The sequence below is a fragment of the Bemisia tabaci genome, chromosome 4 (genome assembly GCF_918797505.1).
Source record: "Bemisia tabaci chromosome 4, PGI_BMITA_v3".
NCBI classification, from domain to species: domain Eukaryota; kingdom Metazoa; phylum Arthropoda; class Insecta; order Hemiptera; family Aleyrodidae; genus Bemisia; species Bemisia tabaci.
This window is the reverse complement of record NC_092796.1, coordinates 11,079,578-11,096,815: the sequence shown is the minus strand read 5'-3', so window position 1 is coordinate 11,096,815 and position 17,238 is coordinate 11,079,578. Positions and strand designations below refer to the sequence as shown.

The following is a 17,238-nucleotide window of genomic DNA, read 5'->3' as shown; positions in this document are numbered from 1 at the left end:
AAATGTATGTGACAGTAATTGAATTTTACAGGGAATTAAAACTTACTTACCTTTCCTACTGCGCTGTTACCAAAACGGTTGGGCAAAAAATTGAGGCAAACGGGAAAAACGTACAATGTCAATTTCACTGGATTGCTTAAAACGATGATTGCAACATCCCAACTATACAAACCGTCTCGTCCGGCGTACTCGCTTGGTTTCAGAAATTCTAAAACCTGAAACAGAGATTAAAATTGCCATGAAGTGAAAAAACACGAAACAAAAGACTCTGTATCTTCAACTTAGTGTGGTATTCCAAGCATAATCCTCTGAACTCAACTGGTTCCCTTCCATGACACTCATTAAATTCTAACAAATGATGAATTTTCTTCAATTTAGGACTATGGGACTGTTTTACAAGCATACAAGGGTGCAGGTACAGCTTTTAGCGGCGTATCTTGGCAATTGCTAGACTTGCTTATTCAATCACCCTTGAACATCATAGACTGAGGACAAATTTAATACTGCAATCTTTTTTCTAAGTGCTGCCAGTCTTAATAAATCTTTGAACCTCCTCAAAAACTTTATTCATTGTTCACCATCTTAAACGAATGAAAAAGGGAAACCAAATTAAATCAAAGCAAAAGCTCAAATATCTACTTACGGAAAATCTCTGAGTCCTGTCTTCGTCGTTCTTTTCCCAAGTTAATTTTTGTTTTCCTAAAGCTATTACCATATCCGCGGCAGGGGTCCACTCACTAAGTTGATCATTAAATCCACAGTGGGCAGCTGTAATAAAAAAAATATTGCTCTAAATAACTTTGATAACTGATATCAGAGATAGATGAACCGTCGAGAGAGATCCTTGTCGCTTTTTCAACAAGTGATATATTATTGAAAAGGGCCATCCATTGGCACTGGGCACCAGTTGATACCCAACTGGTGCAGAAACTGTAATGGATGATTCTTGAATTATTATCGAATAATCTTGATTGATAAATCCCCATCTTACGAGGGCAATATATTGATCACTGTTATTCAATAACATTTCAAAAATCCAGGGGCAGGTCTTAATAGATTAACATATTGAGGTGGTTGCAAACATTGAGGACTCTGGAATAAAGCCCCATAATGGCGCGGTTGTGCTCGTTTCTCTCAGCGGACGCTACTTGGACAAGCAACGGTGCACCTGAGACCACGGAGGTTGATTGTACAAGCAAACTTACCCACGTTTCTTGAGCCTGTCCTCAAGAAGCCTCCTAAATTGGAGAATGGATATATTGACTGTTTTTTGAGAGATTTGCCCAAAAAATTGAAGTAACAGGAATTTCTGATATAGAATTACATAATTTAATTTCAGTTTCTTTAAAAACATGACAAAAGTTCTGTGAAAGAAGTGTCCCTTATAGAAAGTATTACAGTACAGAAAGAAGTCAAAGTAAAAAATTAGGGAAGACTCTGTACACTTTAGTCTGAGCGCTGGCATACTATGAGAGGTAATGAACAATGAGAATGTTCAGCTCCACTACTTTGACCCTACCTCATATTTGAGGCAGAGACATAAATGCAGAACCTTAAGAAGTTCAAAGCCTTGCAGTGACGCTTAAGTTTCGAGTACAGCAGGGGTTAGGCAAGTCTCTACAAGACAGCATATTTGTCCACTCAGATGTATCGAGTACTTTTAAAAACTTAAAAACTCGGGAACAGTTGACATTTTTTAAATCTAGCTCGCACCCATGAAAAAATTAGTATTAGACATCAAATTGTGCTAAAAGGTTTCCCTTCAAATTGTTCGTAACTGAATCTTGTGAACTCAAACTAAACGTAAAATATTTTTTTCGTGATATTATTGAATTCGTTTAAATGTTGACTCTTCCTCTCCTCAATTATGTGAAGTCAAAGATGAGTCAAAAAAGATCAAACTGATGGGTAGAGAGGAAACCTTGAATTGCAAAAATAAAAACTTCAGACCACTAGAATATAATCGGCACTTGAAACAAAACTACATCTGCCAGACTAAAATTTCGAAATCTTCACTGTATTATGTGAACTATCCTTTAATTTACTTAATCTTGAGTTAACCGATCAAAAAATGCTATTGCTACATTCTAAAAACTCTGATCCAAGGTTTTTTTTATATAGTTGTTAAAAAGGGACAAATGAACATTTGATTGTATGCTTTTGCAGCCTTCATCTTAGAATTTTGAAAAATTTTGGGCTGCAATCTTGACAAGAAAACATGTTTGCCAAAAATTAATGTCTTAGATGATTTTTTTAACCCAAAACACCTGAAGAGTCACCTTGTGATGGAGACAAATTGATTGGTAAGTATAGTTAAAATATCTGTTTTAAAAAGTTTTTTTCTTTTCTAATCAACTTACTCATGACTATTTTGGCAAAGGTGTGTTTCCTTTTATCAAAAAATATTTTCAAGTGGAATTTTCAGATGGAATCTATCAGTAAATGGTCGGAATCCTTTTCATATGATTTTTTAAAAACATAAATTTTAGAAAGTTGGCGGTGTAAAACTCCATAAACTTGTGGCTCATGATATGAAATTCATGGCTGCGGAGGATCCACTTTCAGATCAAATGACACAACAATTCATGACTTGTTTTTATATTTTGCATGATAGTCGGATCGAGCAATTCTGAGTACAAGATGCATTATAATGTGCTTACTAAAATGCATCATGAATTTGCAAATGCAACTTTAAATTGCACGGTTGACGTGCTGAGCTAAAGAAACTATGTTCTTGACGTAAAAAATATTAAGAGAGCAAAAATTGAAAATGGATAAAATCAAGGGAAAATTTCAAAGCTTGAAAATCAAAATTTGATCAAAGTAGACACAAATTATTTTGTTAATCTGTCAATAGTTTTCACTCTAATTGATATGAAAAAAATGAGGGTAAAAAAACACCAATAATTCTGATTGAATAGGGATAAGTTGGCATGAATAATCTGAATTAACTTAAATAAATTAAAATACGTTCTATGTGAAGCACAGATTAGTTACCAGCCTTAGTAAAAACGAGTAAGCGTGAATACAAATGAACTACTTTGTGATTTCATAAATATTTAAGAGGAATTTTAGAGGTTAATTCTATCATCCTATCATCTGTTTTCTCAAAAAGGGGATCCAAGTTTACAATGATTCCATCTTTTTATTTTTATTTTCCTAATTGACAAGGGAATATACCTCTCTGCTAGGTCTTTACTGCGTCATAGCCTTTGTTACCCTTTTCTTTATTTTTTCTTTCTTTTTCTTCTTGACCGTCCAACTAACAACCCATCAACTTCAACAAAAAAAAACTATTTTACATTTTTTTATCACTCATTTTTTTCAAATTAACTTTAAAAAATAATGTACGTAATTGTTTTTGGTTAAAATGATTTTGAAGTGCTGTCTACAAAATTTAATTTGGTTTGATACAGCACCAGAGTCAGGCTCCCTGTAATGAAAAAGTGTATTGAATACTGAGTTTAATGACTGGCAAATTTTCTTATTGGCACCTTCAAAAATGACTTCAGGTTTCTTGATAAGAGGTATTAATAAAAATTGTCTACTACAGATTTAGAAATTTTGAAAAAAAAAAAAATAAAACATGCATAATTAGATATTAGAAGTTTAATAATGTCTTAAAAAGCAAAATACTACATTCTTTTCACAGAAAAGTACAGCTATAGACAAAAAGACAAAGAATGTAAGACAGAATACAGCAAGACAAGTCTGAGATAATGTAGGAGTTGGAAACAACACTCATGCCAAAATGCGTTCCTAATTTTTCAATAAGCGAATAGGAGAAATAGAGAAAGAAGAGCTGAAAAGAAGAACCAAAGAGGAGAGTGAAAGGCAAACGGAAATGCAAGAGACAGTTCACATAAATAATAGAAATTTAGGACACTAAATGCTTTCCAAAAGCTACACCAAACCATTCCCAAAAAAATTTTTTTTTGATCCACCTTATACTGAAAATGAAAGTATTTCCTTGTCGGTAATCGCTTTCACCACTTAGATGCCATGCTGTTGTTGCAATTACTTGATTTTCCAATTATTTTTTTTCACAATTTCTTCAAGGAAACCTGAGAGATAAGAATTTATGATTTATGATTGAAAACATGAGACAAACGAAATTTCAATTTGCAGACTCAATCTTGATTTGCAACCACTTCTTGGATGCCATACTAAGTTACTCCAAATTGTATCAACCTTACTAATATACGTAGTCAGTGAAAACATGATTTACCAGTTAACACAGAAGACGGGGATATAAGAGATCCTCCACATTTGTACTCGTATTTTAGGCTTCCGTCTGGCTGAGGCTCGATCCAATAAATTCCAACGTGCCATGGATAGTCTACTTGAGATGCATTCTTTCCGTTGATGATCGTTGGAGTCAAACTCTGGTCTCTATACCCACACACTGAAAATTGAAACAAAACTGTGAGCATGAATCAATATTTTAGAATTAATCTCAGATAGGATGCGGCGATATATCTACATTCCTCATTTGCTTACATTTGTAAGTCTCTTACGCCTTTAGATCATGAGACAAGATAGGCCAACTTAATAAGTACTGAGCTAGGTTGTTCATTTTTGTGTGAGAAAATAGAAGGGAAAACACTCTTCAGAATCAGATATTTTGGTTACTTATGGACTTTTATCTCCCAAGTACTCGGTTTAAAATTATACATAGAAGTATATAAATTTGGTCCGCCTCATGAGTGTCTTTTAATTCTTGCTGTGGTGAGTTACGATTTGTTTACCAGGCTTATCAAAGAAATTCAACATGCCTTTTGAGACAAAGAAAATGAACAACGATGGGAGGAGGAAAAGATACAGAGGAAAAAGAGGAAGAATAAGGAAGATAAAAAACAATGAATATTTTAAAATTAGGATAGAATATGAGTATCCATTAGGCTAAGATCAGTCTCTCCAGGATTTGATCTTGATAAAGAGGATGAATAATATTAAGAAGGAAATGGGTGAAGTTTTGCAAATATGAATATTGACCAGCAAATAGAGGCGTTTTGATGGTGCTTCATCTAATAAAGTTCATTTTATTACATCTGAAAAGGATGATCCTTTTGAGCCTTTTGAGACACAGAAAATGAACAACGATGAGAGGAGGAAAAGATACAGAGGAAAAAGAGGAAGAATAAGGAAGATAAAAAACAATGAATATTTTAAAATTAGGATAGAATATGAGTATCCATTAGGCTAAGATCAGTCTCTCCAGGATTTGATCTTGATAAAGAGGATGAATAATATTAAGAAGGAAATGGGTGAAGTTTTGCAAATATGAATATTGACCAGCAAATAGAGGCGTTTTGATGGTGCTTCATCTAATAAAGTTCATTTTATTACATCTGAAAAGGATGATCCTTTTGAGCCTTTTGAGACACAGAAAATGAACAACGATGAGAGGAGGAAAAGATACAGAGGAAAAAGAGGAAGAATAAGGAAGATAAAAAACAATGAATATTTTAAACTTAGGATAGAATATGAGTATCCATTAGGCTAAGATCAGTCTCTCCAGGATTTGATCTTGATAAAGAAGATGAATAACATTAAGAAGGAAACAGGTTAAGTTTTGCAAATATGAATATTGACCAGCAAATAGAGACGTTTTGATGGTGCTTCATCTAATAAAGTTCATTTTATTACATCTGAAAAGGATGATCCTTTTGAGCCTTTTGAGACACAGAAAATGAACAGCAATGGGAAGAGGAAAAGATACAGAGGAAAAAGAAGAAAAATAAGGAAGATAAAAAACAATGAATATTTTAAAATTAGGATAGAATATGAGTATCCATTAGGCTAAGATCAGTCTCTCCAGGATTTGATCTTGATAAAGAAGATGAATAATATTAAAAAGGAAATGGGTTAAGTTTTGCAAATATGAATATTGACCAGCAAATAGAGGCGTTTTGATGGTGCTTCATCTAATAAAGTTCATTTTATTACATTTGAAAAGGATGATCTGGTTTAATGATGATGGGCATTCGTATTTCTTATTAGACTTTCAATTTCAATATCAAATAGTGCTAATATTTAAGTTTTAGTTTTTTCGAATGATTTACATTACTTTTTCTTCCAGTTTATTTGGTTAAATTCAGTATAAATTTTGGATTATATCAGAAAAATAAAATTCATTTGGGTTGGGATCTTTTACAATACATGGAAAATATTATGAAATCTTTCTAGCCATTGAAAGCTACCCATGTATATTCCAATTATGAAAAGAAGTTAAAATATTTATTACGACTGTGTTTGATAGAGTCAAGTAAGAGAAAACACTATCTTGTTTCAAAAATCAAAATGAAAAATTAGTCAGTAGGATAACTGTATGTATAACTAGGATTTGTCAAAAATATTTGGGCGAATGTGGCATTTAAAATTGCACTAAATATAAATTTAGCAACTAAAAAGTGCAAAAAAGTAATCACCTCAAAATAATGCAAACACAATGTACCTATGAATATATGCATGTATTAAGAAGCATTAAATTTGAAGTATAGAGTGACTTCTAACATCTTTGTATACAGCCAGCTGAACAAGCATTAATTTGAAACTGACCACAGTGCAGATAGCAACATATTAATTAATACGAAAAATGAAACAAAAATAGCCAATATGCTGCAAAAATCTTACAATTTATGTATCGCTTTATCAACGAAGAGGCCAGAAGGCTTTAGAATCCTATGTGCAGTAGAACAATAAAATAGACTGCACAGTTGGACTTCATTGTGTACTGATGTCGAATTAAGAACGGTATACTGGCTATCCTCATCGTCACCTTTGTATGAGATGGAGTCAAGCAAAAAGGCCCTTGAAGTGAAAAAGGAATAAAATACAATAACTGGACTAAAGTTTCAAAGGGTCAGTTCTGCATTGCTTGGTGCAAAGAATAATCAAGATTTGACAGACTGACCCTTCTATCATCTGTATCACAAATGATGTAAGTTATGGTTTGAAATTTTAACCTAGTGTTCTTATGAGATTAAAGGACGTTCAGCATCTAAAATTGAAAATCCACACCTTTGACCCTACATCAGTTTTTTTGATGTGCTGAATCATTTGAATTTCCACCTTACATGCCCTTTTGCCTGACTTCATTACATATCAGATTGATATAAAAGATACTTGGTACAATTATTATCAAAGATCTCATGGATATTCAATTTAAAGTTGTAAACAGCTAAAAATGCAAATGTCAAGGATCAGAGATTGATCGGTCTAAAAAGAAAAATTAAGAAATCGTCAGTACGTGGTGTGCATTCAATCAGCTCTCCATCCCATTGGCCTGACTTTAGGCAGATCAAAACGCTGTCTTCTCTTTGTTTGAAATATGAGGGACACTTGACGACAGCTTTTGTACCCTCAAACATCGGCTCATCACATGGTACGTTTTTCGTTGAACGGCGCCCATTGATGACTTCAGTTAGAGTACACTCAATAAGTAGGTTTGGCGAAACCAGAGGCTTGCATGTTCCTGGAAACAAAGGGTAAAATTTAGATAAACTTTTATCATCTTAAATACAAGATTTGAAAGTCTATAAAAGGAGTCAAGAAGGTTGAGTGATGATTTACTTATCATGAATCTCCTCCTCATGCAGGTTTTTTAAAATTTCTTTTGGAGAGAAGATTTGTTTTTAAGTGCTCAGTTTAGCTCCTTATTATTAAGGTTCAATAAAAAGGAACTGTCGCGTTAAGGGTCACAGACTGGGTTTTGGCACCATGTCGCGTTAAGGGTTGGTGCTGGGTGTTAAACGGACTGAAACGCTTAAGAGTCCAACTTAACACGCACGAAAAATTATTAAATTGTGGGAGAGCAGAATAGGATAAACAGATGAGTCGAATTTCGTTGGATGGAAAACCGGACGCTTTATTCAGAACTACTAACAATACGATTTGACTTATGACTTTGATTGAGCGAAAAGAAGTTAGCACGAGGCTTACGCTAGGATGGTAGGAATCGAAGTAAGTTACAGAAATCTCTCCAGCCCTTACGAGGCGTGGAAGAGCATGAGCAAATAACGGTTCACATTGCATCAGCCTGCCGTTACAAAGATTAGATTAATTATTAGATGAATTAGATGAATCTGCTGATAGGATGTAAAAATCGGAGTGAGGCTCGAAAAGTTGAAGACTGAGAATTTAAGAGAGAGATGGAAGAAGTGTGTAAGAAAAGGATGGATGAAAAACTTAGAACGTTGCATGGATGCGACAGGAACTAAACAAATGAGTTTTACAGTTTGAACAAGAATCCTCATTAGTATTCAAAGAGTTTACGCATGTCTTATATGCTTAACTAATTTTATTCTACTTACTTTTTTGTGATTTCAGTTGTACATTAACTCACCTAAATTTCTGATTTAAGGATATTTTACCATTTTGTACTCTCAGTTCTCTACATTAACAGCCTAAGTTAATAAAATGTACATCTCTGATTTCAACGTTGCATATCTCCACTTATGTTCATTTTTTGAGTGTGGGAATTGACTAAGTTTTCTAAAAATTTCCAGTAAATTCACTTCAATCATTCAAAAATGCTCACAGAAAATTCAAAATAGATGTTTAGATTGGTTTTCTTAAAAAAAAACAAAAAGAAAACAGAAGGGTCTTCTTCAGTGAGCTATGAAGCACCCAAAGCTCTTAAAAAGGTAAGGACAAAAAATGAAAACAGAGCTTTTCAACTTTTACCCTAACTTGTTTCCAATTAATGTTTAGTCAAAAGTAATTATCGCAAATATTTCTTACTTTTACAAGATGGTAAGACAGCTGGGTTCCAACGACGACTAGCTCCGCAAGATATAACATTTGTAATACCGTTGAGAGAGTATCCTTCGATGCAGCGTAAACTCAGCTCTGCCCCAACAGGCAGCATAGCATCTGTTTGTGCAATACAACTTGGACTTGTGTCTGATAATGCACAGTCACCTGAAATGAACTGACCACCAGGCAAGGGAGGTGGAACCTTACACCCATCTTTCCTAAAAGGCAGAGAATATATATCATAGTTGTTACTGAATTGAGTATATTGGACATTCGTGATAGAACCTTCACGAGGATTCTGCAGAATTTACAAGAGGTGGGTTTAAGTTGATTTATAAAATTTTCTTTCTTAAAATTGAAACAATTTAAGGAAGGGGAAATATAATTTTAATGAGACAGGATTAAACAAATAAGGACAGGGAAATTTAAAAGATCTCCTGCCAAGAAAAAAACCAAGTTCAATTAATTTCATTTTTTTTTTTTTTTTTTTTTTTTTTTTAAAAAAGTCATATTTTCATTTTGATTTTTCGTATTACCTTCATTATTGCTGAGCATGAACCTATATCTGCAAAACTCACAATAAAGTTAAAGCGCTACCTATTAAAATTAGGTACTTGACATCGCAACATACTTACTTATGTATACTGATAATATAGTGTGCATCGCTATATATTTTTAATTTACAACAAAAAAACAAACATAAATGGCCAATCAAGGCTAAAATATGTACAAAATACCTGGGCTATTCATTTTGTGCTTGTTTTTCGTTAAATTATTAGGGCTATTTACTTGGATTTTTCTTAAAATAAACACCGTTGTTTCAATACAGGACAAGTCAATTCATATCCGTTTGGACGGATTTAACCAAAATTGGCCAAGCTACATCAGATGTCCTTCAATTCCCTTTTGTATTTTCTTTTCCAACAGAAAATTAATCAAAATTTTGACTTTAATTTTGTGAACATATTTTTCACAGTCCATAGAAAATTCACAAAAAGTTTCAAGTTGTTATGTCATTTGGTTCTTTATAAGAAGAATAAAACAGATGTGGAAATTAGGCAGCATGGAATGCATTTACGTTGGTTCTGCTCAAATCTATCCATTTCACCGCTGCATCAATTTTACCTTCGTTTGATATTTTGGTAACTAAGAGCTGGTTAAAAAATAATAATTTTTTACTCACACGGGCGAAATTGGCGGTTGACGATTACCACATAACCCTGGTGTTTCATCTGAGCCATCTTTGCAATCCTTAATGCCATCGCATTTAGCATCACTTCTCACGCAAGCACCATAACTACAACGGTAGAAGACATTTCCGCACCTGTTGGAAAAATTGTATCTAATCACTTGTGAGCATAGTGATGAAGCCAAAAAAAAAACAGAATTAAATAAAAAAAAAATTTAAGGAAAAAGTCTTATTCTGAGTCCGTAATTCAAAAGATGAAAAAAAATACATCACTAGTTCTCAATTTCAATAAAGTCTGAGGTGGAGAAAAAGTGGCTGACTACTTACGATCCAATCATCCAAGTTAAAAAATGTCTTGGCCATTTATCTCGAGTATTTCTACACTTCACTGTGGGGGATTGATCTTGGTTATTTTCAGATTCGATGGCGCAATAATTAAAGGTTTTGCTTCACATAATAAAGAGACAATTGTGTTGTCTCTCAACCAATGAATATTACTTTTGGAGCATTATAGCAATTTCATTAGTGAAGCGTCAAAGGGTTTTTTTTTTTTGGCCTAGGCATTTCTGGCAATAAATACAGATTTTTGATACTGCTTGCACAGACAAATCTCAAATATTCCACTATTAGAGGCAGGATGAGACATTAGATACTAGTTAAAATATCGGATAATCTAAAGTATATTCACCCTCTCAAGTTCTGAACTTATTAAACATCTATTATGTACCTACTTATATATCTATGATGCATACATAATCAACAAGAAATAGTGTGAGAAAATGTAAAATAGCTTGCTTGATGTTGTTGTGTGAAAATAAGTAATCGCTGTGATACGGGAAATTTTGGGCCAAAATTATGAAAATGGCAAAAAATCTGGTGAAAATGACGGTGCTTGATAGAAAAATTGCCAGATAATGCAAAGATCGGATGAGTAAGATTACACTATATTTGAATGTTTAGAGCTACCTGAAATATTTCATCACTGACATAAGACAGTTAATGATTGAGGGTTTCTCTTCCTAATCAATAAGTTGAGATGATTAAAATGAAAAATAAACATTTACTTACGGAATATCTTTACAAATAGCAGATGTTTCATCGCTGCCATCATTGCAGTCAAGTTTCCCATCACACAGAAGATATTTGGCTATACATTGACCTGAGTTGCACTTGAATTGGTTGCTCCTAAATCAAACGAAAAACTGATCGGTTATGTTAGCATGCAAGAATGCAAACTGCAGGTGCATTTAAATGCCTTAAAATAAGTTTGGCGAATTTAAAACTCCATTTCTAGAACGTTTAAATGCGTTTCTGTGAACAGCATGTATTAGGAAATGTCCATCAGGAATGAAAGAGGGTGAAAAAAAAAAACAAATTAAGCACTTTTGCTGCCCTTCCTGAAAAAACACTTTATTGAACTGGGCAAACTTTCAATTAAAGATACTCCTAATTTTGTATGGATCAAGTCTATTGATTATTGAGGAAGCTCACAGTTTTTCACAGAAACACAGTTGCCTGAATGCCGACTAAAATACTCCTAAAAAGCTTTCCTTCCACTGAGACCATGAATTATAAGCTTTTACATTCGAAGAGAATTCATTCATACAATTTCAAAAGATTACCTAGATATTGCAAAAAAGTATCATACCTAGATACTTACATTAGGCACCTAATATTCTGCACTTTATTAAGAAAGTTTCCATTAATTCTGAGAATAAAATACGCATCATGATTGTAGGACTCACAAGCAGTAGGAACTGGGAGGTCTTGCAGAAGTCGTGGGTGACTTCGTAGTTACATCTGCATTGTTACATTCATCTAAAGTTTCATCCGAATTATCGACACAATCTTGGACTTTGTTGCATTTGGCGTGACCATCCACACATGCACCATAGGCACATTGAAATGCATATCCTGGGCATCTGAAACCAACTGTACTGATATTACGCCACTTTCATCTTCATCATATCTTTTACTCAATAGTGAAAAGATGCTTTGTTCTTAATCTCTTGCATACTACAGAGATTTGCAAATTAAGTGCATTACCTTGTGTGAAATTCTGCAAAAAACCTAAACTCCCAAGCTCAAAAAAGCTCTCAAAAATGGAAAAAAAATTGCTGAATTAACATTCCAGAATACCTACATACTTGAGTATACCTTACAAAATTTCAAAGAAATAAATTGCTTGCATTTTTATCCAATCCCTTGAATTTTTCTCCAAAGGAGTTTGAAAATAATAGGTAATGAGTTAGTTATATTTAAAGACAGGAAAAGCACCTCTGTTGACAAAGTACAAAAAAATGTGCATGCTCAAAGACACTGCTTCCTGATGGTGGTTAGGAAAATGACAGGGACTTACATTATACCTAAGTTTGAGCATAGGGCTGCGGTTTCATCAGACTTATCATTGCAGTCAGCTCGCCCATCACACTGCAGATGTTTACTGATGCATTGATTGTTCTTACACTTGAATTCGGACCTGGAAAATTGATGGAAAATGAAAAATCGTTTCGAAGAATATTAAAAGGTTTCAAATAAAATCACTTTTATACACAAAGGGGATTTTTTTCCTTTTCTTCAGAAGCTCTGCGTTGAAAAATTCTCTAAAATCGAGATTCGAAATGTATATTTCATTTTACAAATATATGTAAATCAGTTTGAGAAGTTAATACTAATAATTTAATTAAGCATAAAACTGTGGTAAGAAATTCAAACTGCTATACTGATTAAAATAAAATTATTGACAATTTATAAAATACGGACTACTTTAAGTCCTCTCTCTCCCTTTATGGTGATAAAATACTTTTAAGGCTTCCCCACATTGTGCTTATGCTACCTCTATGATTTGAGTTGACAAAATATGTTTTCAATGTACTAAATCGAAGGGATCCCCCCCCCCTTTACTCCATTAAATGGGGTTTTAGAAGAATCATCAAAAATATTGAGACAAAAAAATTCATGAGCAGAAAGGTTTTGAAAAAGGAAAGACTTACGAGTTGCATGTCGCTCTCTTAAATCTGTCTTGCTGTGTCACTAAATGTGTAATGGAGGTTGTAGAAATTAACTGGAAATTCTCTGTGGGGAAAAAAAAAAAAAAATTGAGTCAAGGGCTTGAGAAAGAAGGCACAATATGAAGAGAGAAATGAAGATTATAAGCTGGATTAAGTAATATTTATACTATGTTTCCGTAATATTTCTGGGAGAATTAGATTGTCTTCACAAAAAATGTCAACAGAATTTTGAAAATCGTCGACAGGAAGAAAAAAAGAGGACCTTAGCTGTTATATTATCGGTGGCAAACGGCCTTTGCTCGGGAAATGTTAGCCTTAATTTGAGAGGAAGCCGCGAGACCTATCATGAACCGATGAGCGCGCATGACCTAACTTTTTGGGATGCAACTATTCCTGCTCAAGGGATGTTTGTGTTGCATACCCAAAAAAATGAAGGCGTTTTGATGGTCAGTACGCTCACGGCGCGGCGACGCCGCGCCGTTCACACAGACTCACAGGTCGTCGACGAAATTTGTCGAGTCTACGCGCTAAAAGCTGTAAGAGCTTTAAAATGGGTATCTCACAGGGGAGTTCAACAATCCTAATTTCAGCAAATAAATATTTTTCTGTCCAAGTGTGTACGAATTTTACTCGATTAGTTTGTATAATCAATCGTTGGATGACTCTTGGACGCACAAAAAAAAAAGTGGTATTAGGACGTACATTACTTACACAACGCTTGTGCTGCACTGGTTCAGTTGGAATATCAGATGAGGAAAAGGCTCGAAAAAATAGCTCAGTTACGTAATAAAAACGTAAAGATAGGCATCACAATGAGTGAGATTCGATGGGAGAAAAATTTTACGGAATTGGGATCCGGGGAGAGTATTGATTTGCCCCCCCCCCCTCCCCCCCCCCCCCCCCGTTAAAATTGGCAGTAGAGTCTGTGTTCCAAAATACCATAGACCTACAGCCGGCTGTAAGATTTCCAATAGCTTCTATAGCCGGATGCACAATTTCTTATAGCCTTTTATAGCCGATGGCGATTATGCAACAGCCAGGCGATAAAGTGTATGCTAAATGTTACTAATAACGGATGCTAGGACTTATTGAGTTTTTGGACTACCGCTCTATTTTTGGGCCGTAGTATCTTGATTTATTTTGCGCGGAAAGCTGCGTACTTTTGAAGGATGTCTGCCATTCCTAATATGTTGGAGCGCCTTCAATTTCGTATGATACTGTGCAATACCTCTGGTGTGAAATAGTTGCTTCAAGCGCCGTGGCACGCTGCGGCGCGGCGGGCGGGTAGCCAGCGCGAAAAGCGCCTACAAACCTAACAGGGATACTTCAAGCATTGCGCAATGCGTGAAGTATCCCTGTTAGGTTTGTAGGCGCTAAAGCGAGCTTAACTCTGACAGCACGCCGCTCCGCTCTGTGTTAGGCTCCAATATATAATCTCGCGGAGTCAGCGTTTTTCAACCCATGATTTTAAAATGTTTGCACATCCTGTATGGATTATTCTCATTTTAATTGATGAAAAAAAATATGTATTAAAGGAAAATATAATGTGTGTTTTGTAAATATTATGGTGGTTCCGTATCAAACTTAATGATTTCTAAAGCGCACGAATTTCTACACAATTTCTTATAGCCTTTTATAGCCGATGGCGATAAAGTGTAAAGCGACGGTGAAACTACGAAACCACGTATCTCGGTTTGCGACGTCGCAGACTTCCTGTCATACTTTATTTTTTAAATGAAAATCTACTTAATGTCCAGTCTCGAAAATTTCTGTGATTTTTCCTCTTCGTGCGGAGAAAATTCTGTGAAAATTTCAAGGAATGATATTCATTTGTTCTACTTCAAAAAAATAAAATGTGAGCGTAGATTTTTAAACACCGCAAACGAGATACGTGGTTTGGTAGTTTCACCGTCGATAAGCCCGGCGATAGGAACTATAGCCCGGCTGTATACTTTTTTTATAGCTTCGTATAGCCCAGCTATATGATTTGCTCCGCTTTCTACAGCCAGCTATACGATTTTCTATTGCCTTCTTTAGCCGGCTATAAGAATTCCTATGGTATTTTGAAACGCAGCTCCTATCGCCAATTTTTTACCAGGGCCGTGGTCCCCGTTCCATGGAATCCCTCAATGGCTAGCTGAGAGTGCATACCTATACCCCCCCCCCCCCCCCCCGAGTGGCATAGATTGCAATAAATTGCAATTTCATGGTAAAATTATTGCTATTGTATTGGAGTGATGTGTGCGTTGTCTATTCTCTAATTGAAGGGGCTATCATCTGATTGAAATATTGCAATAAAATTGAAGTAAGTAATTTTTTTTTTGCATTGCATTGCAAAACGCTCGACTTTCTTATACATGAAACCCATCAATATATTGACTGTTTAAAATCGGCATACATGAACCAAATTATGTTAAAATTTTCAATTTCACGGTAAAAAAATTGCAATTCCATTGCTTAAATTGCAGAGTTCTTTCGATATTTTCGTTACGGTGTGCTGCTGGGGCTATTGACATTTATTTGTCTCAATTCCCGATTAAAAATTCGTGAAATAGTGTTGATTACGTGTATAAATCCAAGTACGTATGTCTGGAATTTGATAGCCAAGCACCAATGACCATTTCTGGCTCCGCGTGAACATCGGGATTCCCCGTCCGAAATTGCGAGCAATACATGATACTTTTTTCTGCATGGGAAACCCCCTCGGCATGAAACAAAGCCTTTTTTCTCAACTGAATTATTTCATTAAGAACGTGGAATTCGCCAGTATTATAGTAATACTGCAATTACTTGCGCATTATGGTGAAGACCCCTCTTTTCAAGTAGAAAACGGAAATTTTTGCCGATGATTTTGACCAAAACTTTCAACTAGTTTTTAAAATATCGGCGCCTCACACCGATTTTTGATTGCCGTCACGGGGCACAAGACCCCCTTTTCCCTTTCAACGAATTGCCCGCTCAAGCTCAGGGACCCCCCCCCCTCCCCCGCTTAGAGACTACGTCTTTTTGTTAGCCTCTTTACATAACAAGTTGCGCAAGTTCAAAACTTAATCAATGGAAAATGAAAAATCATGATGGATAAAATTTCTGGGAGGAACATGTTGCTGAAAATGTTGTCATCTTATTGAGGAAGGGACGGAGGGGAGTGTAGTAGGGGTGCAGAAAATTCTAAACCTTCCCCCAAAAAATGACTTCCGCCCATTCTTAACCAAAATTTATAAGTCCCCTTAAAGCTCATAGGATCAAAGCAAAAAAAACCCTTTATCACCATTTAACTAGGTAGTTCACCACTAAAACATCGTAAGAACGAAAATTTCGGGAGGAAAACTGGCAGAGATCCCTCAGTTTGTCGCATTCTTACTGGGGTCCCCCGTCCCATACTGCCGTGCTAAGGAAAAACGCTGTATGCGACTTCAGGCGTTGCCAGATTCCCCTAAAGAAAAACCGAATTTACTGGATTTTTCAGACGATTTTGTTCACACTTTGATCTAAAATACCTGAAAATTTCAAGAAAAAATATGAGTAATTTTCCTAAAAAATACATGCTAATCTGGGGAAATTTGGCAACTATCGAATGTACATACGGCGTTTTTCCTTCGCACGGCAGAATAGTTCTCGGTCCTCACGAGGGCCTCGGATCCCTCATTTCACGTGATCGAGCTGTTGTGCCTGCTCCCTTTAGGTCCTACGGTGTGTGGTAAAAGTTTGGTTTTTGGCAGCTTCCCGGTACACTTTCTGACATTGTAAAGAATCAGAATTAAAAATGATAGATTTCGGGAGGGGGGGGGGGGTGTTCTTTAGATAAGAACTAAATTATATGGGACGGGTGGAAGAGGAGAGGGTGGGGGTACGTGGGGATTCCCCAGAACCTGATATTATTCCCGTCAACCTCCGTTGGGGACCTGACACTGACCATGAAAGTTCCTAGAGCGGATACTGACCTAGGCAGACGATCGCCAGCAGCAGCTGCATGAAGCTACTCTTCATCATAGCACTGGTACTGAAAAATCACTAAAAAAATAAAAACTAAACGCACTAATCACAAGTGAATGGAAGAAAGAGCAGATGGTCTGGTTTTCGAACGCATCACGGGGAGGAGAGGCTGGAAGGTGTGATGGCCGGCATGGCCGGCAGGTTCGCGAACACTGGGAAAAGTTGAGAAGAGACTCGGATGGTCGGAGTTGGGTGGGATCCCAAACCAGTCCGCGACACCGCGAGCGTGTGACTCGGTCACATGGAGGCATGGAGCGAAATTCCCAATCCGCGGATGACGCGCGA

General features: G+C 35.7%; 1 protein-coding gene across 3 annotated transcripts in view; it reads right to left on the bottom strand.

The window, feature by feature from the left end:
- The window catches only part of LOC109033443 (modular serine protease), a 21,122-nt gene extending 3,884 nt beyond the window's left edge, over positions 1–17,238 (bottom strand). The window contains exons 1-11 of one of the 3 annotated variants that reach the window (XM_019046061.2): positions 16,902–17,238; positions 12,943–13,024; positions 12,316–12,428; positions 11,695–11,881; positions 11,018–11,134; positions 9,944–10,084; positions 8,746–8,978; positions 7,253–7,477; positions 4,229–4,405; positions 644–768; positions 51–215 (exon numbers count right to left, since the gene is read on the bottom strand). In XM_019046061.2, coding sequence (XP_018901606.1) covers positions 51–215; positions 644–768; positions 4,229–4,405; positions 7,253–7,477; positions 8,746–8,978; positions 9,944–10,084; positions 11,018–11,134; positions 11,695–11,881; positions 12,316–12,428; positions 12,943–13,024; positions 16,902–16,950 — 1,614 coding nt within the window. In that variant the 5' untranslated portion in view covers positions 16,951–17,238. Of the gene's footprint in view, positions 1–50; positions 216–643; positions 769–4,228; positions 4,406–7,252; positions 7,478–8,745; positions 8,979–9,943; positions 10,085–11,017; positions 11,135–11,694; positions 11,882–12,308; positions 12,429–12,942; positions 13,025–16,901 lie in introns of those variants that run through there. The other 2 variants (XM_019046062.2, XM_072299306.1) reach the window with 2 other exon arrangements.